We start from the raw sequence: 19,614 nt of genomic DNA, 5'->3' as shown, positions 1-19,614 counted from the left end.
CTACATATGTTTTAGCATCGTTTGCCTAAATTAAATCTGTTGATTAAAATGTGCAGATGTGAAAGCTTTGATATACCTATTTGATTAGTATTACGAATTATGATTGATTATTATTAAGGATTAAGAATAAGACAAATTGCCTTTCTTTTTCTTGAGTTACGAATTAGTCTTATGGAGTTCTGGTACTGCATTTGCCGTGCTGTGGTATGCCACGGAATTTTAAAAAACATGCCACGGAATTTGCCATTTCTTTCCGCGATAAGTCGTGGTTCCTATTCATCACTTCATCCAACTCACTCCAAAAATCTTCATTCTCATCCATTACACACCCATCTTGCTGAGCATATCCACTAACAACGTTTATCATCACACCTCCAATTTCCATCTTCATTATCGTTATTCTGTCTGACAGTCTTTTCACCTCCAAAACACTCTTGATATACTGTTCCTTCAGAATAACCCCTACTCCATTTCTCCTCCTATCCATACCATGATAGAACAGAATCCACCTCCGATCCACCTGGCTTTACTCCCCTTCCATTGAGTGTCTTGCACGCATAATATATCAACCTTCCTTCTCTGTATCATATCTGCTAACTCTCTCTCTCCCCTTACCAGTGATACTGCCAACATTTAAAGTTCCTACCTTCAGTTCCACTCTGTTTACCTTCTTCCTCTCCTCCTGCCTCCAGACACGTCTCCCCACTCCTCTTCTTCTCCTTCGTCTTCGGCCAACAGTAGCCCAATTTCCGCCAGCACCCTGTTGGCTAACAGTACTGGTGGAGGTCGTTGTTAACCTGGGGCTCGACCGATGCAGTATGGAAATTTGTATTGTTGTCCGCCTATTCATTTGGTAAAATTTTTTCACCGGATGCCCTTCCTGACGTAACCCTCCCCATTTATCCTGGCTTGGGACCGGCATGAAGAAACACACTGGTTTGTGCATTCCCTGTGGCTGGGTTATAACAAGGATTGTTGGGTTACCAAAATAAAGGTTTCACTGGTGTTACTCCTGGGTTATGTAGCAGGTTCACAGTATAGGATGTTGAGACTCTAAAGCCTAGCATCAGATTAAAGATGAAATAATTTCTCTTTCTCTATTCGAGCTCATTTCATTTTTAATCTGATGCTTTCTCTTTTCGTAGTACACCCAATTTAATTGTATTCATATGCTTTCATTAAATATCTTGGATCTACTAATCCTCACTCCTACAGGATATCTGCTGTTTTGCTAATTGGAGTTTAGAATACTGATTTTTGTGTTACTTTTTTTGTAGGTATAAAATTATGTTAGTCGTAATCCCCTTTGCCTGTTTTTTTTATTTTTATCTTTCTCTCATTGCTTTGATGCTTGCACTTTCATTCATGCATGCATTATAACTTGCATTGGATAAAGGCATCTTCTAAATGAATTAATAAATAATAATAATAAAGAAACATGTATAACCCAGAGATTTTAGGCCAGTGGTTTGGAGTAAGACAGCAACAGTTAGTAAGTACCAGGTTTGAAAAAAACTAATTCTGCTCTGTTTCAGAGTTGTTGGACCAGATCAGTTGCAGGTAACATACACTCTCATGAAAGAGTCCTGTGCTTTTAGGACATTTGTAGTTTCAGGTGGACTGCACAATTTACAAAGTATGAATTGGGCCCAGGCCAAAAAAAGTTTACAATGTACTCTTCTTGTTTGTTACATGTCTTCTGTCTAACTCTATCACCTGACTTTAGACCATGTTGGTACCTATGAATGATGGCTAAGGGTGGGATGATAAAGCTTGTAACACTGTTTATCTAATTATAAAATACAATTTAGAGTTGATTGTTTCTACTTTCAAATTTCTAATAACAAAAACAAAATTAAACACTGGCGATAACACATAGGCAAACTTTTCCTTGTGCCATTTTATGGGATTGCAGTGTCCTTGGTCAGTGCAGGGCTCTAGACAGTGACTAAAAATGGTTGCAAATGTGACCAAAAATAGGATTTGGCAATTGTCATTTCTACTTAATTTGATAGTGGCAAATTAATTAGTTGAAATTTTAAACTTACTATATTGTAACTGATATATATATATATTTTTTTATAAATATTGTTTACCGGATGTGCAGTTAACATATGTGTCAGTATGTGGGAAGTGGTGGGTGGCTTGTTCCTTGGTCATCCATGAGCCACTTTCCACTAAAGGCTTGTTTATACTTGATTCCTCCATGTGCCACACGAGAGATGTGTGGTGAAAATGATCTTGCCTGCATTGGTGCTTTACAATGGCGGCTATCAGGCATGGAGGAAAGCTTAAAAATGTACTACATATGTCCATTTTTCAAGCCAAAAAAATTTGCCCCTGGAAAAATATTCATCAAATACCTAATGCTCAAGATATTGACAAAAATATTAAGTGAAATGTATGCCCTATTATATTGTGTGCAGAAAAAAAACTGAAAATGTCTTCCAAAAATTCTAAAGATATCAATTTACTGTCAAATGGTCACATTATACTTGCCGTCATTCACCTAAGACATAGGAAAGAATATATACTTGATTAGTTTTCGGAACAGATATAAGAGCACTCACATACTGCTTTTACAAAACTAAACAAGCATGCCCATCAGGACTTAGTGACTCCAGGGAAGCTACAATTACCAGTACCCTCCCCATAAAAATGTTCAGTTCTTAAATACACCTTGTACTTGAAAGAGAAACTATAGTATGTTTATCAATGCAAGAGCATATTTACTCCAAGCAATAGCTGTCATGTGGTATCTTAAATGTAGTTGTCAAAGAAGGCAAATCCACATCAAACAAATACAATTAGTAAGCAAATTAATATTAAACATACTTTATATAATTTTTAATTGTATAATATTTTTTCAAACAGTTTTGAAGCAGTTTTCTTGGTGTACTGCTTTATACAGTGGTGTGAAAAACTATTTGCCCCCTTCCTGATTTCTTATTCTTTTGCATGTTTGTCACACAAAATGTTTCTGATCATCAAACACACTTAACCATTAGTCAAATATAACACAAGTAAACACAAAATGCAGTTTGTAAATGATGGTTTTTATTATTTAGGGAGAAAAAAAATCCAAACCTACATGGCCCTATGTGAAAAAGTAATTGCCCCCTTGTTAAAAAAATAAATTAACTGTGGTGTATCACACCTGAGTTCAATTTCCGTAGCCACCCCCAGGCCTGATTACTGCCACACCTGTTTCAATCAAGAAATCACTTAAATAGTAGCTGCCTGACACAGAGAAGTGGACCAAAATCACTTTAAAAGCTAGACATCATGCCAAGATCCAAAGAAATTCAGGAACAAATGAGAACAGAAGTATTTGAGATCTATCAGTCTGGTAAAGGTTATAAAGCCATTTCTAAAGCTTTGGGATTCCAGCGAACCACAGTGAGAGCCATTATCCACAAATGGCAAAAACATGGAACAGTGGTGAACCTTCCCAGGAGTGGCCGGCCGACCAAAATTACCCCAAGAGCGCAGAGACGACTCATCCGAAAGGTCACAAAAGACCCCAGGACAACGTCTAAAGATCTGCAGGCTACACTCGCCTCAATTAAGGTAAGTGTTCACGACTCCACCATAAGAAAGAGACTGGGCAAAAGCGGCCTGCATGGCAGATTTCCAAGACGCAAACCACTGTTAAGCAAAAAGAACATTAGGGCTCGTCTCAATTTTGCTAAGAAACATCTCAATGATTGCCAAGACTTTTGGGAAAATACCTTGTGGACTGATGAGACAAAAGTTTAAGTTTTTGGAAGGCAAATGTCCCGTTACATCTGGCGTAAAAGGAACACAGCATTTCAGAAAAAGAACATCATACCAACAGTAAAATATGGTGGTGGTAGTGTGATAGTCTGGGGTTGTTTTGCTGCTTCAGGACCTGCAAGGCTTGCTGTGATAGATGGAACCATAAATTCTACTGTCTACCAAAAAATCCTGAAGGAGAATGTCCGGCCATCTGTTCGTCAGCTCAAGCTGAAGCGATCTTGGGTGCTGCAACAGGACAAAAAACACACCAGCAAATCCACCTCTGAATGGCTGAAGGAAAACAAAATGAAGACTTTGGAGTGGCCTAGTCAAAGTCCTGACCTGAATCCAATTGAGATGCTATGGCATGACCTTAAAAAGGTGGTTCATGCTAGAAAACCCTCAAATAAAGCTGAATTACAACAATTCTGCAAAGATGAGTGGGCCAAAATTCCTCCAGAGCGCTGTAAAACACTCATTGCAAGTTATCGCAAACGCTTGATTGCAGTTATTGCTGCTAAGGGTGGCCCAACCAGTTATTAGGTTCAGGGGCAATTACTTTTCACACAGGGCCATGTAGGTTTGGATTTTTTTCTCCCTAAATAATAAAAACCATCATTTAAAACTGCATTTTGTGTTTACTTGTGTTATATTTGACTAATGGTTAAATGTGTTTGATGATCAGAAATATTTTGTGTGACAAACATGCAAAAGAATAAGAAATCAGGAAGGGGGCAAATAGTTTTTCACACCACTGTACATGTTTTATATTTTTCTTAGTTATAAGGCGTATAGATTAATATGTTTTAAAAAATAGGTGCTAAATTTAAGTAATTAAAGATGTTGGAAGTCTTTTCCTTAATGAAAACTCGCTTTGCTCGCCAATTCCCCGGCTTGCTTTAGGTGCCAGCCATTTCTCATCTCTGCCGCTAACATATGTGGATTTCACTTTAACCAAACAACAAATCTTTTAATTCTCCTGGATACACCTTTTCATTGGGAAGAAACACTACTTTTCCCTGATGGCAACACAAATTAGATGATCTACAAGTCTCCGACTTAAAGTTAAAATCTGAAAAATATATTTGATCTTTTTGATGTTCCATTATTTCACCGAGTAGTAATTTACTTTTTTTTGCGCTAATGCGATCTTTACAATATTTTTTTGAGACTTTCAAATTTTAGTACAGTAGGCCCCTGCGAAGTCACGGTTCAAAGTTTGCGGCCTTAGTCATTCTCGGATTTTTCCTTAGAACCTACTAGTAATTTATAGTGGAACCCGCAATTTTTATGGCATTTTTCGTGGCAATACTGTACTGTAGAGAGAACAGGAAGCAGCTGTAGAGAAAACTGCGACTTGGGATGGTGAAAGTAGCCAATAGAATTTGAAACTGCAACTCCCAGCATTCCCTGCAGTGTCTCTGATTGATCTTCTGCTGAGGGTGCTGGAGCTGTTGAGGTCAAAGGATGTCAGCATGGCTTTTAAAAAGGGGGCAGGTGACCAAAAGCAAAAAAAAAATTTTTTTGTAATTTGTGTTTCAAGTTCCTGTCTGTCTTCTGTTGGGTTATCTGTACTTATTCATTTTGTCCTGGATTGTTTCGTGTGTCTGGTTTGTCTGCCGTCTGCTTGTGTACATGAGGACTATAAGTGGATTCATGGCCATCCTGCAAAGAAAGAAGCGCTCCTGAATCCGTCCACCCGTCTTCACCATTTCAGGAAGTACCGGTAGGACTATCTGTACATTCCCATTCAACATGCCAATTTCTGGACTATCTATTTACATCATTACATTTCATCTGTTTCTGTTTTTCATGATTTACTATGTGTGTTTTGTTTGTGCTTTGTTGTATTTAATGTGCAATCGCTGTAAGGGGAACAGGGGTGGTATCGTTTTCTTATTTAATTTTTTTCCTTACATTCTTTATTTGCTGTTTGATTACCGGTTTGCTTTGGTTTTTGTCCTTGTTTGAGAGTGCGCACGGGTCGGGTCACAGCTAGAATCTCCACCATAAAAATAAATAAATCACTGTCTTCTACGGCTTCTCGCGCGATGCTACACTTACTTAAATGCCTGAACGGCACCTGTCCTTTTTGGCTATTGCTTTGTTTGTCTCTCCTCCCTCAGACATTCTCTGCTCCTGTTGGGGGTTGTGCTCCCCTATGATGTTTGTCTATTGTTTAATTGATAATAAACTGCATACTGAGCGCCTTTTACTTCTGAAAGAGACATGTTTGTTTGAAGTGTTTGAATAAAGTTTCTGTCTCTACAATCTTCTATGTTTCTGTGCAATTCTGTGACCTAAGCGTGACACCCTGCAGCATTGCAGCCTCACCCTGGGATTGAGCCGCTGCACTAAGATTAGCCTGCAAGTATCAGCGCTTACCTCTGTGTGCTTGCGTGAAACCAGTTCAAGCCCAGTCGGCTCAGTGATTTACTGAGTTTCATCCATGGCATCAGTTGCACTTTGTACATATTGTTCCAGTAGTTTTTTTAAATAGTTTTTACAATTCATTAGCAATGTGTAAAATGATCAGTGTTGCAGTAATTGTGATGCTCTTTGCATGACAAAAAATGTGTTCCATTAAAATTTCACTTTTTCTTTGTTAATTGTGATGTTTAAAGTGCAGCAAAAAAGTATTTGGAGTCTAGTGATGCATTAACCCCCAAGTATGTGGCAGTTTAAGGGTTAAAGCCCCAAGATGCCGCCGAAATGAGCTGCACCATCTAAAGCTTCTGGCAATGAAAACGCGCTTGCATGAATTACAGTACATATAGCGGTAACATCGGTATTTTACATTCTAGCACTGCGGGAGACATAGCAGTACAGTATACAGGTTTACCTTTACATTCTTTATTTTTAGGTAATGTATTAAGCTGAGTTTGAAATTAAATTGAAGTGTTTTGGGAGCATATTTAGGGTTTAAACTATGAAAATAGGCTTTTTTTTTTTTAACCACATCCAAAATTTGAGGTTTTTCACAATTCGCGGGTGCTCTAGGAATGTAACCCCCGCGAATTTTGGGGATGTACTGTACTTTCATTATCTCTAACCTGTTCTGCATGTGTATCGTGCGAACGTTTTTGAACTCTTTATGACGTTCTACTTTGTCATCTACTCTGTCTTTTATTTCCGGCCCCGGGAATAAATCTCTTGGCACAAAGTCTCGTCTCGCGGGACTTGAAAGTATCTCTATGAAAAAGTCACGTCTTGTTCCAGGATTTTTTTTATATAATAGGGAGCTGTAAATTAGTGTGTCATCTAGAACTAACACAGAAATAAAAATTCTCTACATACAGGCCTTTCAAAATTTACTGTAGGTGTAAATAAGAGGTTCATGTTCAATATGGTATTCATCTTCCAGAGTTTGCTTGCTTAATTTTGACAGAATTTATTAGTATATGAATTTTAGGTAAATTGGGGACCTTAAATTAGCTCATTATAAAATGCCATAGCTGTTTGTGAGGGATAATGCTAACTCATGATAATGGGGTCCCTGGAGTTAAAATAGCAGGATATTTGTGTTTGGTTTTATTTTTGGTAATTCTACAGAACTAAATTATGAGCGAAGGTTATTACTAATGACAGCAGAATATTTCTGTGGCCCCTGCTTTCATCCACCTTTTCAACAATCTAATTAATGGCAATGTGCCACTTCGCATGATGCACCTCTACCTGTTTTCCACTTAACAAGGAACTGGGCCAGTATTCCAAAATACTGGGTGATGATTGAGTATACTTTATTACATTTAGCTGTAAAGAAAAGTGAGGGTCAGTTATCCCTATTCACAAACATTGCAACAGTCGAGACCAAGTGCTGCTTCAATAAATGTGATTTCAAACTGAAAAATATGTTTACTCTTATATTTGTTATGTTTGCTCTTCTTCTTTTGCAGTTTTACAACGATCTAACAGAAATCCTGCTAAAGTTCCAGACAAAATGTAGTGATATTGTGTTTGCTCGGAAAACAGAAAGAGATGAACTTCTCAAGTAAGTGTGAAGCCTGCTCAGGCAGCATCAGTGATGGCCAGTTGTGTCTCTACCTTGAAAACTGAAGGGTGGTTATGATACTGTGTTCTCTTGTGTAGTATATTTTACCTACAACTTTAAATACTATAAATTACTAAAATATTTTTGCGTTGCTTGACAAACATTACTTTTAACACATCTTTAAAGATTTTGTTATTGCATATTTCCTGCTCAACTCGTGTCTGAAGCTACTTTATTTTAATGCACTTATTAACTATCATATTTGTTTAGTGGGCCTCTTGCTAACTTCATTCTCAGAGAATCACAGAGAAAATATGGACAAAACCTAACAGCACTTTTATATTTTAAATCTATACTGTTTCTCTTATCTCAGTCGCTCAATTTATTTCCTTTACTACTTTGATTAAGATAGCTTTTTGGTCACAATTATATTGTCAGTATTGAAGCCAAAGAGGATACATTTTCTAACTAGTGAACAGTAACTTCCTTTGTTGCCGGGTTAGTATTGATGTTCTAGTACATATTCACTGCTTAACCCTCCTGCCTTTAATGAGTTTTGTATATTGTTGCCTGCTGTCCTGATTTTCTAAGCAGTGTCAACCTTCAGCAATAATCTGAAGCCTCTAAAAACTTGAGAAATTTAAATGCATCACCACTGATGCATTAAAATAGGTTACTTAATACTATTCTTTAATTATGCAGTTTCACTCTGGACACATGGCAGCAAGGAGACAACATTAGAAATGTTGTAATTAATGTACTTCTTTCCTCTTAAGAAAGTTGTAACCTTTAGAAAGATGGTCCACAAAAAGCTGTGCATCTCTTTCTGCTCTGACAAGCCCAAGGAAATTCCTTCAACTTTGTCAGGCAGAAAAAAAAACATCAAGTGGCACCGTGTGTGTATTAGTTTGCCTGATCCATATCTAAATTAAGATATACATGGTCTTAGGGTAACTAAGCAGTAAGATAAATAAATGGCCTTTTTGTGTTGGTTTTCGAAAAAGAATTGAAAATGTTTGACTAATTATCATTTTCATAATGAAAAGTATATTTTGTTATAAAGTGCCTTATGGTGTTATACTGCATGAGATACACTTTTTAATGAAAAAATTGCTGGAATCTGTGTGAACAATGTACCGTATGTAAAACTTCAGATTTTCCATGAAATGTGCTTTGAGCTGTTGCTCCAACCATGCTGTTTTTTTAGCCTCTGAGTTTTTGGTTGTTTACATTGCAAGAATAATGGTTGAAGCACAACGTTCACCAAACAAACCAAATAATTTGCGAGCTCACTCTCCTGCCTTTGTTGGTGCATCCCTGATGTTGCCATATTACACCGTCTTTAAGGTGAGCAACAAATCCACAAGCTAACTCTCCACCATCTTCAATTCTTCCTTCAAATATAACATTGTCATCCAAGCGTTCACTCATTGACTGAAATCACTGACTGCAAAGTAGTTGTTTCAATCTCCTCTATCGGTCGACAGAGTTCCACAAGAAAATAAATGTGTATACTAAAAATAAGACTTGGGATGAAGAGCTAAACATAAGCTAGTATGATGGAGCAGTTACCCAAATGCTTATTTTTTATTACGTCTTAAAAAAAAAAAAGACTATGATTTGAAATAGCAGTGAAATGTGATTAAGAATAATGTGATAATGAAATGTGATTTAGTGCAATTTATTTGATACGTTTCCATACACTTCTCAGTCATGTTACTTGTTGCAAAATGTTCACAGTCAGGAAAATTGAGCGACATAGGAAAACAATCATTTTTGTGCACAAGCTAGATTCTACTGCTGATTAAAGATCTTGCATGTATTGAACATGCATATAAAATAAAGTCCATTGTATACCTTGCTAGGATAGCATCATTTTGAAAAGCAAAATATGACAATGCCTTGGCCTGGAAACAGGTGACAGCAACCCTTTAGCAAAATTTAATGTTCCCCAAAAGGAAGTTTTTGTTAAATGAATCATTATTAACTTTCAGGTAATACTTATGGTTACCTGCATACAGAATTAGTGGAAATCACCAATAGACAATAACTCTCTGGATTTTTCTCCTTCTGTGCCTTTAAATATGCTGTTCATTCAGCTTGTCTCCAGAATGAAATATTTTACTTTGACATATGAAAGCCGTATTGAGAAGAATTGTTACATGTGTTTTTTTCTCCAGTGGCTCACCCTCTTATCTTTGTTTTTCAGGGAACTGCAGCAGAACATTGCTCGAGAGCCTAGTGCTCCCTCTATACCACCAGTTCCTGCATATCAAGCCACACACAGCTCCAGTGCCTCTACTACACCTGCCATTCCCACACCAGCCCCAAGGACCGTTTTTGTAAGATCACTTTTCTTCTTCATGTCTAATTTAACTAGGCTGCTCACTGTTCTAACACATGTACTATAAAAAAGTTTGCTATAAGTTCTGATTTGTGTATGTTTGTAATAGATAAATGCAAGTAGAAAAAAATGCACTTTTTTGTTCTGCATTTGTTTTGACTCTTCAGAGTTTATTTGTCAAAAACAGATATTTGGCTATTAGAGATGTGAGTAATGACTAGATGTCTCTTACAGTCTAGGTAAAATACAACCAATATTGATTTATTTTGTCAAATCCTGAAGAGCTCTGAGCGTGTAATGTTGTAATAAATTCTTTGCTTTTCAACCACTCAATGTTCGTATATATGGCTGTGTGAATAGGCTTTTCAGTATTTTTAAGATGTTTTGTGTTTTATGGGTTTGCTATCCTTTGGATTTTGTAGATGATGTGTCTTACTCCGTTGGTTTGGAGCATATTTTCATTCAGTTTAATCTTAGATGGTAATGTCAGCATTGTAAAGATGTAAAAAAAAAAAAATTCTGAGCCCGTATTTAGCGAGTGCCTCAGAATTACTCCTTTAATTGCTTTTAAAGACACCCTAGGATGAGAATTTGGCCTACATCAGAGTAAGACATAAGTAGTACAGGTATTTACAAAGCATCCTGCATCTACTTCTAGCCAGCTGTGGGAGTTCATATTTGAGAACGAGACACCCAAGCCACATTTGGAAGCCATGATGACATTTTGTAGTTTTCTGATACTAGTGCTAATGCCGCAACTACAAAGATAATGATGAGGATGATAATAGTAGGAGTAATAATACTAATGTGCAAAACAGTAGTAGAAAAATAATAGTAAAATCATTATATGGTAGGTTGTTGCATTAAATTGCATGTAATTGTTTCCAGGTTCATAACAACATAAAGAATAGTACTCTACTGAGCACCTAAATGGAAACACTGACACATACACTGAAAGCGAGTAAAGCCTGAAATTGAGCATGTTTATTTAACACTGAATGCTCAAGGGATTGTTGTGCCCTACGATTGCTTGGATAGGTTCCAGTTTTCCCACGACCCAGCTCAGGATAAACTGAGTTAATAAAATGGATGGATGGATTATCCACAGCTGTACTTTCAGATAAATCTCCTTTCTGCTGTTATGGCTGAGGGGAACACCTCATACAGTAACAGTTACTTAGTCTAGCCACGGCTATTCTTGTGCTGCTTCTGAAAGTCATATTTGCATTCCAATGTGTCATGCCATAGTTCTCTGTGTGATTAAACATCCTCTTCTGTGAGGATCTATTTATGCCCCAGAAGTCTCTGCCTGCCTTCTTGAACCTTCCCTGGCTTGTACAGTGTCAAGATAATGTTTCAGGTGTTCATATAATTCAGAACTCCGCGTACCTGTGTGACATTTCCCTATCAATCACCCACCCTGCCCCATTTATGCATGCGTGCTGCTACATTACAGTTTGCATCCATGAGCACCTTTGTTTTGATGCTGTGATATATCTTGCGATTCACATATGCATGCTTATTCACAATAGTAATGATCTTAATGTGCATTTTGATTTGCATGATTACAGCTTCCTTTAATATTAACTTACGTGGAGTCATATAGAAATGAATACATCTGCGTATTACTTCATGCACTCTAAGGTTGTTCGAAGTTTGTTACAAAATACAAAAGTGGTTTATTGGGACACATAAAAATCATTGCTATTGCAATTATGTTAACAACACTTTAATTTTAGCTAACAGCCCATGGCTTCTCGATGTAGATGGTTCAGTCACGTAACATATAAGATTTGTTACTAACATTATTCCATTACTTTCAAATCAATATCTTTTTGTTCATTCTGACTTTCCTGGGCTGTGCTTTGCTAATCTCTACTTATACGGCATCTTTTGGCATCTCTTAACGAGTTACAACTGCTCATGAGCTCTCCTAAATCTCTGAAGTTAGGAGCAGTTTCTTAAATTAGGAAAATTGATTATAAAATGTGTCTACTCCTATTCCTATGAGTAGAACCAAATTTGCGTCATTCTGAGAATTTTGAGCCAGTTGGGAGTGTTTTCCTACTCTGTGATGCTTGATGAATATGGGCACATATGATGTTTCATACTTATAAATCATGATTAAAGAAAGGCTTTTAGCATGTTTAAAAAAAATTATCACAAATATCATCAAAATGTATTGTGCTAAGGAAAAATAAAGAAGTAACAATTAAGGTGATCTCGGCAGAGGATTTAATATCCCATACCAAATCATGACTGCTCTAATGATTTAGTCTCAGGAAGGTAAAATGATAGTTCAAGTGTGCTGTGACAGCTTCTTGTGTCACTCTCTAGGTCTGGATTCACACCAACATGTTTCTTCCTGTTATTGTTAATCTGTTTTGGCGGTGTGCTATCATTAGAGAGGTCATCCTGCATTTCTTCCTTGACTTACTGGCAAACAAGCTATCCCTAACATGCACAGTCTGCTGTTTATTAACCTGTCAATTTATGGCTTTTCAAAGCCATAAACTCTACTACATAATGGCAGGTTTACAATGGCTTGATGTGTAACTCACCCAACTATTTGAGCTAATTGTATTGATGCTATAAACTCTAATGAATTCTCAAGTGCTTATGTAATATTTTGTTACCTATAGCAACAAGGAAAGCCCCAGCCACCAGCTCGTCCACCACCTCCAGTGATTTCTTCTTCCACCCCAAGCACAAGTGCTCAACCGGCAGCTGGCAACTCTGCTGATGCTCAGATCCCACCTGCTGCAGCCACTCCATCTCAGGCAATGGGGGCACCCACTCAGGCGCAAGGTCCACCTTATCCCACATACCAGGGACACCCAGGGTAAGTGAGACTTGGTATTTAATTTCCTTGTATCATAACTTATTAACAAAATAAAAGAAATACAGAAATAAGGATTGATTCATTTTCCTAATTGCAAAATGCCATACTGCCAATTCCCACTCTGACAACTCTCTGAATTGTGTTAATTATTGCCTCCCTGTCACTCATTGGTGCTCTAAATCTGTAAAAATTTTGCTTGCATCTACTTTAATTCTGTCTTGGGTCAATTCAGATGTGCCCTATCTCCAAGCAAACCTCAAATTGTAACAATGTTTCATCTACATGTTTGTACATTTTGTAAGATAAAATTAAAAACATTCAACACAACAAAATGCAGTTAATGGAAAATTTTAAGGGGAGCTGCTGGTGATATAAATGTTAACTCTAGCAATTTAAATATCAGCAGACTCTTTCTATATTAAATCTATTTATATTCTTAAATGAGTATCTTTATATAAAGTGTTCAGTACCCTTGAAAGCCATCATAATTTTCTGCATGACAGAAGATTTGTGCACACATTTATCCATTCAGTATTTTAATGTGAAAACTCTTATGTTGTAACAATACGTTCTAAAGTCAAAATAAACCATTTTCTGTGGATATTTAACTGATGAAGAAAAACTGGTTAATGTTTGCACAATAATACTTTGTCAAGAACCGTTTTGTTGCAATAACAGTCTTAATTATTTTGTTTTAAGTATGTTCCAGTTTTGCACATTGTTTAGGAGTGATTATTCCCCATTCTTTTTGGCAGAATTTATAGAGATCCTGTAGGTTGGTTGCATGGTGCCTCTGGATACCAGGTTTCAAAAGCATCCCCATAGCATGATGCTGCCACCACCATATTTCACCATAAGTAGGGTTTTCTTGAAGCATGGGCAGTTAGTTTTATGCCACACATACTACTTTGAAGTCTGGCCAGAAAGTTCTATGTTGGCATCATGTAACCATTAAACCTTGTCCTACATCTTAACTGGGTCTTTCTTATGCTTTGTACCTAATGCCATATGTGATTTTATATGCATCTTCCTAAGGAATGGCTTCTTTCTTGCTACCCTTCCGTAGAGGCCTGTTTTATCAACAGCTGTTGAAATTGTGGACCAATGCCCCTTTACACCAGTTTCAGCCAAAGAGCATTGCAGACTTCTGAGCTTAACAGCTGGATTTTTAGTAGCCTTTCTCAAAAGTCAATGTCTTGCTCTGATATTTATTTTTGTGGGATGGCCTGTTCCAGCAAGAGTCTGGGTACTGTGATGAACCTTCCAGTTTCTGATGATGAATCCAACATTCCTTAACAGGACATTTAAACTCATAAGTATTTTTGTAGCCATTCCCTGCTTTGTTCATTTCAATGACTTTGTGAATACCATAGTCTTTGCTCAGCAATCACTGCAACAATGAAGGCAAAGGAAAATTCTACTGATGTTAGACACAAAGGGTGCTTTTTATATCCCGAGCGATATAAGGGACACACAGGTAATTATGTTTCTGTTGTTTGTGATTAATTTGTCTATTGTGTAAACCTGGAGCTTCCAAAGAACAGGGGCTTACATATTTGTACAAACGCTAACTTTTGAGTGTCTTTTATTCAGTTAAATATCTACAAAGAATGGATTATTTTGACTTTGGAAATGTATTGTTACAGCAGAATAATTCACATTAAAAATACTGAATGGACAAGTATGTCAATGGATAAATACATTGTATGGATAAGTGTGGATAAGTACAAATCTTTTGTCATTTAGAAAATTATGATGACTTTCAAGGGGGATTGCATACATTTGTACACCACTGTAGTTATTAGTAATAAATGATGGTGATATATTTCATTATTTCTTTTATATATTGTGTAGAGATCATTCTTGGTTTCTTAATTTGGTTATAAGAGCTTACTTTGCAAAGTAACCTGCTTTCACTGTCTGCACATGTCTGAAATTACTGATGCACATGCAATTGGTGCTGCTTATGACAGAGTAAATCTTTCATTTTCTGACAGTGGGATGAGCCAATAAAGATAAAATGTCTGAATGCTTGCTCTTTAAGTAATATCGTCCATTGAAAAGAGACCTTTTTTGAGAATTGAGTTGTACATCCTAGTAAATGGGTTAGATGGACTTGCATCCTTGCCCTATTGTTATTTCTTTAATTGTCAAACTAGAGGAGAAACTGAAACACACATATTTGAGAAAAAAGACAGTTTCAGAGTCAGGAAAAAGTAAGAGAATTCAGGATGGAAATTGATAAATCAAAACAAGTTGTCAAACTGTTAGATGTGTGACCCTGTGTTCCTGTCTGTTTTTTCAGGGGTCAGCGCATAACTGCTGTGCTGCCAGCCTCTTAGCAATGCATTCTTCTTTATCATTTAGCCAGACTTTTTGTCATAGCTGCTTCTGCATCTGACGTATGGAGTGATGGTATTTCTTTGACAACTCGTTTATTATCATATATTGTGTTGTAGAGCACAAACCCTCAATTGTATTTGGTATCACACAATAAGAAGGAAATTATTGTTCATGCATCTTTGCTGCTAATACAGGGAGTGCAGAATTATTAGGCAAGTTGTATTTTTGAGGATTAATTTTAATATGGAACAAACACAGTGCTATCAGTCAATCCAAAATGTTAATAAACCTGAAACCTGAATGTTTCACAACGGAAATGTGAGTGTGAACATCATCAGGGAAATACATATGTGCGCACAATTATTAGGCAACTATTAGTGTGCAGATTTATTATGCAACTAAAGGAAAAATGAAAATTTTCCCATCTCACTTGTTTATTTTCATCTGTTATAGTGAGAATAATAAACAAACACCTCAAAATTTACAAATAAACATCTCCGACATTTCAATAAAAATAAATCAATCAATCAATGACCAATATAGCCACCCTTCTTTCCAATAACAGTCATAAGCCTTTCCATTCATGGAGTCTGTCAGTTTCTTGATCTGTTGACGATCAGCTTTTTGTGGAGCAGTGACTACAGCCTCCCAGACACTCTTCTGAGAGGTGTATTGTTTTTCTCCCCCGTAAATCTAGTGTTTAAGAAGTGCCCACAAGTTCTTGATAGGGTTTAGGTCAGATGAGGAAGGGGGGCCATGTCATTATTCCTTCATCTTTAAGGCCTTTACTGGCTGGCCACGCAGTGGAGAAATTCGATGCAAGTGATGGAGCATTGGCCTGCATAAAAATCATGGTCTTTTTCCTGTATCACTGTTTGAAGAAAGTGTCTTCGAAAAACTGGCAGTAGGTTTGGGAGTTGATTTTGAGTTCATCTTCAATGCAAAAGGTCCAACTAGCTCATCTTTAAAAATACCAGCTCATACCAGTACCCCACCTCCACGTTGGAGTGGAGCTCTGTGCCCATTACTGATCCACAGGTCCATCCATCTGGTCCATCAAGAGTCACTCTCATCTCATCGGTCCATAAAACCTTTGAAAAAAATCTGTCTTCAGATATTTCTTGGCCCAGTTTTGACGTTTCAACTTATGTTTCTTGTTCAGTGGTGGTTGGGTTTCAGCCCTCCTTACCTTGGCTATGTCTTTGAGCACTGAACACCTTGTACTTCTGGGCACTCCAGGTAGGTTGCAGCTCTGGAATATGAAAGTACTGGAGGATAATGGGTTCCTGGTAGCTTCACATTTGATTCTTCTCAAATCTTTGGCAGCTAATTTGCGTCTTTTGTTCTCAACACGTTTCTTGTGACCCTGTTGACTATTTGCAACAAAATGTTTGATGGTTCTGTGATCACACACCAATATCTTAGCAATTCCAAAAGTGCTGCATCCCTCTGAAAGACTTTTTACAATTTTTGACTTTTCAGAGTCAGTTAAATCTCTTTTTTGGCCCATTTTGCCTGAGGAAAACTAGCTGCCTAATAATTCTGCACACCTTGATATAGGGTGTTGATCTCCTTAGGCCACACCCTCCCTCATTACACAAATACACATCACCTGACGTGCTTAAATCCAATAAGCATTCAAGTTAATACAGCTTGGAGTTGGAATATACGCATTAAAAATGATGATATGGTCAAAATACTCACTTGCCTAATAATTGTGCACACAGTGTATATACAGTACAAACCAGAACAAAGATCTAGACGGCAGTTTATCTAACATCTAACTTATCTGAAATTTTGGTGGGATTGGCAGTTAGGTTATGCTTTTTTTAAACTGGCAACTTATTGTGCTTCGGGGATAAATGTAGAATTTTTACTTATATACTGATTGCCCATGCCATCTGTGATACTGAGACTGCTCTATATTATATTTTTCATAGGGTCGTTACTTGTTTTGCATTTAATCTTGTAAAGCTTACATTTTGGTAAGCTTTAATTTGACAGCCATAGTCTGAGTATTATTTTACATTTATTTATTTTTTGTTCTCCCCATAGGTTCTATTCGATGCCTATGCCCTACAGCGCATATCCATATGGTCAGTACCACATGCCCTTTATGTACCAACCTTCTGCTCAACCAGCATACCCTGGCAATCCGCCAGCCCAGCCTTCTGGATACCCATACCCGCAACAACCTTTTTACCCCCAGCAGTGAGATGTCTCCTTTTCTTGAAAGCTGTGTGGTTACTCTTATTACTCTGCTGAAGGCACTCTGCCCTGTTCTAGATAGCAGAGCTGATGCTCAAACACTAGTTTCCACATTCTCTTCTCCATTGTCTGCCTGTAAGTAACTAATTCTGAAAGTGACTTCCGGCACACTTTATTGACTGCTCCTGCTGCTGCCGGGTTAAACTTCTTTAAACAGCACAGAGTTACTCTAATACTCTGCTCTTCTAGAATTGATAAAAAGTATATTTTTTTTCTTTTCTGTAGACAATTTAATAATTATAAAAATCAATTGAGGTCAAGGTTGCATATAAAATGAACAGGGTATCTAAGTACAGCATGTCACTAAAGAGCAAATGTATCCTCCCTGCCTTTGCAGACCATTTTGATCACTTACAAACTTGTATTAATGCCTTGTATAAATCACATGAGAAAGTATACTGGTGACTGGCCTTTTTATTTCTCTGTGAGTGTCCTTACTTTAATAACTTGTACGTTATCATTTAGTACAATGACTTTTGCATGAGCATGAGGTTTCTGGCTGTAAATGAAAACATATTTTCACTTTGCATTGCTGACTGGCACAACCTCATTTAAAGCAATGCTGCTGCTAGGTTTATGTGAAGGCATGCTTTGTACTGCTGTCAGAAATAATTGTAGTATTTCTGCTAGAGAGGAAAAAAATCTTCTGTTCTGTTCAAGCAAACTGTACATAAGCTTAACTAGCTGCATCATTTCACTATGTTAAAAGCTCAATTCACATTCAGTCGGTTTTGTACATTGCTGCAGCAAGCAACAAAGCAGACAATGAAGTATGTATACCGGTCCAGTGGGGAGGGACTAATGAGGGCCTGTCAGCAAGAGAGAACTGTAGCATTTGCATAGAGAAGTGCCAGGTAAAAGCCATAAGGCATGCTGTGATGTTGTTAAGGTCTCAGTATTGGTCAGTATTGGAAGTGATGTTCTTGCTTTATGTTTTGTTCTTTTAGGACTCTTATAACATTAAAGTCAAATGATGTAACAAATGTATTTGTATCCAACTGATGAAAGGTTGCAGTTTAATGTGTTTGCAGTAGGGCTCCTTATAACAAAATTGGTGTCCACTGCACTGCCCAATTTTGTAATTATGTTTCTGGAGTCAGTCTCCACAACCATTTGTTACATTGTTGTTTCTAGGGTGTAGCTTCCATGGTGCCCTTGACACACACTTAACTTCAATGAAGTGTTTGTAAATATCATACTTTTCTAAAACCTTTTTTATAGAATTTTTCATGTTGTAGTATCCTTAATATTTTCTGTTTTTGGGGTCTTTCAAATGGCAACAGTGCAAACAAATTACGGTGAAGCTCTGTCCTTTAATGGTTGTGACAAATGAGTAATATATTGATTGTTGCCCCAAGAAGACTATTGACAGCAATAAAGTGAGAATATATTTTGATGCCATCAATAGAGCAGTCTCACCCTCTTTGTAAACCCTGCATTTGGAGAGCGGTGTCCTGTCTTGGTGGTAGTTGGATATAGAAAATCTTCTGAGACTGGTGGCAACAAATCATTATAATGTTTGTCACCTTGACTTTTTAGTTTGCTTTCTCCCGGTATTAAATTGCTATTTGCCAATTTTAATAATACATGATTTATTACATTATTAGTTTATTAGATTGTCAGCAGGTTTGTCTTTTTGTCACTTGTTACTCGACATATTTTTCACTGCACATGCACCATTGTTTTCTGGAAATCTTATCTTTTTGTACATCATGTTTATATTCCTCTTAAAAATGTTGCAGAACACAGTGGTTTGCAAGAAGATGGCCTAAGCTGGCTACACTGGTTTGTCTGTGTTTCTGTGCAAGGAACAGAGGCTGGGATATGAGTGAGTTTGGGCATTACCATTCTATTAGTAACAGACCACTCCAAGACTGACTGCTACCTTCATTAAGATGTGAATGCATACATCTATTCATCTGTTCATTGTTTTACCTATTTTATACAGCTTAGCATAATTCAGGGTCATGAGTCTGTCTTGGCAGTAGCACGAGATCAGTAAAAAAAACAACTCAGGATATGGTGTTCTATTATGTTGCATGTTCTTGAACACATTTGCACTTGGCT

At 37.2% G+C, this 19,614-nt stretch overlaps 1 protein-coding gene across 2 annotated transcripts in view; it reads left to right on the top strand.

Annotated features, from left to right (window-relative positions):
- Positions 1–17,943, top strand: part of LOC120515750 (programmed cell death 6 interacting protein) — a 212,591-nt gene extending 194,648 nt beyond the window's left edge. For both annotated transcript variants that reach the window (XM_039737034.1, XM_039737033.1), the window contains exons 15-18: positions 7,656–7,750; positions 9,960–10,092; positions 12,737–12,936; positions 17,335–17,943. In XM_039737034.1, the coding sequence (XP_039592968.1) occupies positions 7,656–7,750; positions 9,960–10,092; positions 12,737–12,936; positions 17,335–17,494 (588 nt within the window). In that variant the 3' untranslated portion in view covers positions 17,495–17,943. The remainder of the gene's footprint in view (positions 1–7,655; positions 7,751–9,959; positions 10,093–12,736; positions 12,937–17,334) is intronic.
- Positions 17,944–19,614: the final 1,671 nt, after the last annotated feature.

Source organism: Polypterus senegalus, chromosome 15 (genome assembly GCF_016835505.1).
Source record: "Polypterus senegalus isolate Bchr_013 chromosome 15, ASM1683550v1, whole genome shotgun sequence".
Taxonomy (NCBI): domain Eukaryota; kingdom Metazoa; phylum Chordata; class Cladistia; order Polypteriformes; family Polypteridae; genus Polypterus; species Polypterus senegalus.
Note: the sequence above shows the minus strand (reverse complement) of the source record. Positions and strands in the feature narration are given on the sequence as shown.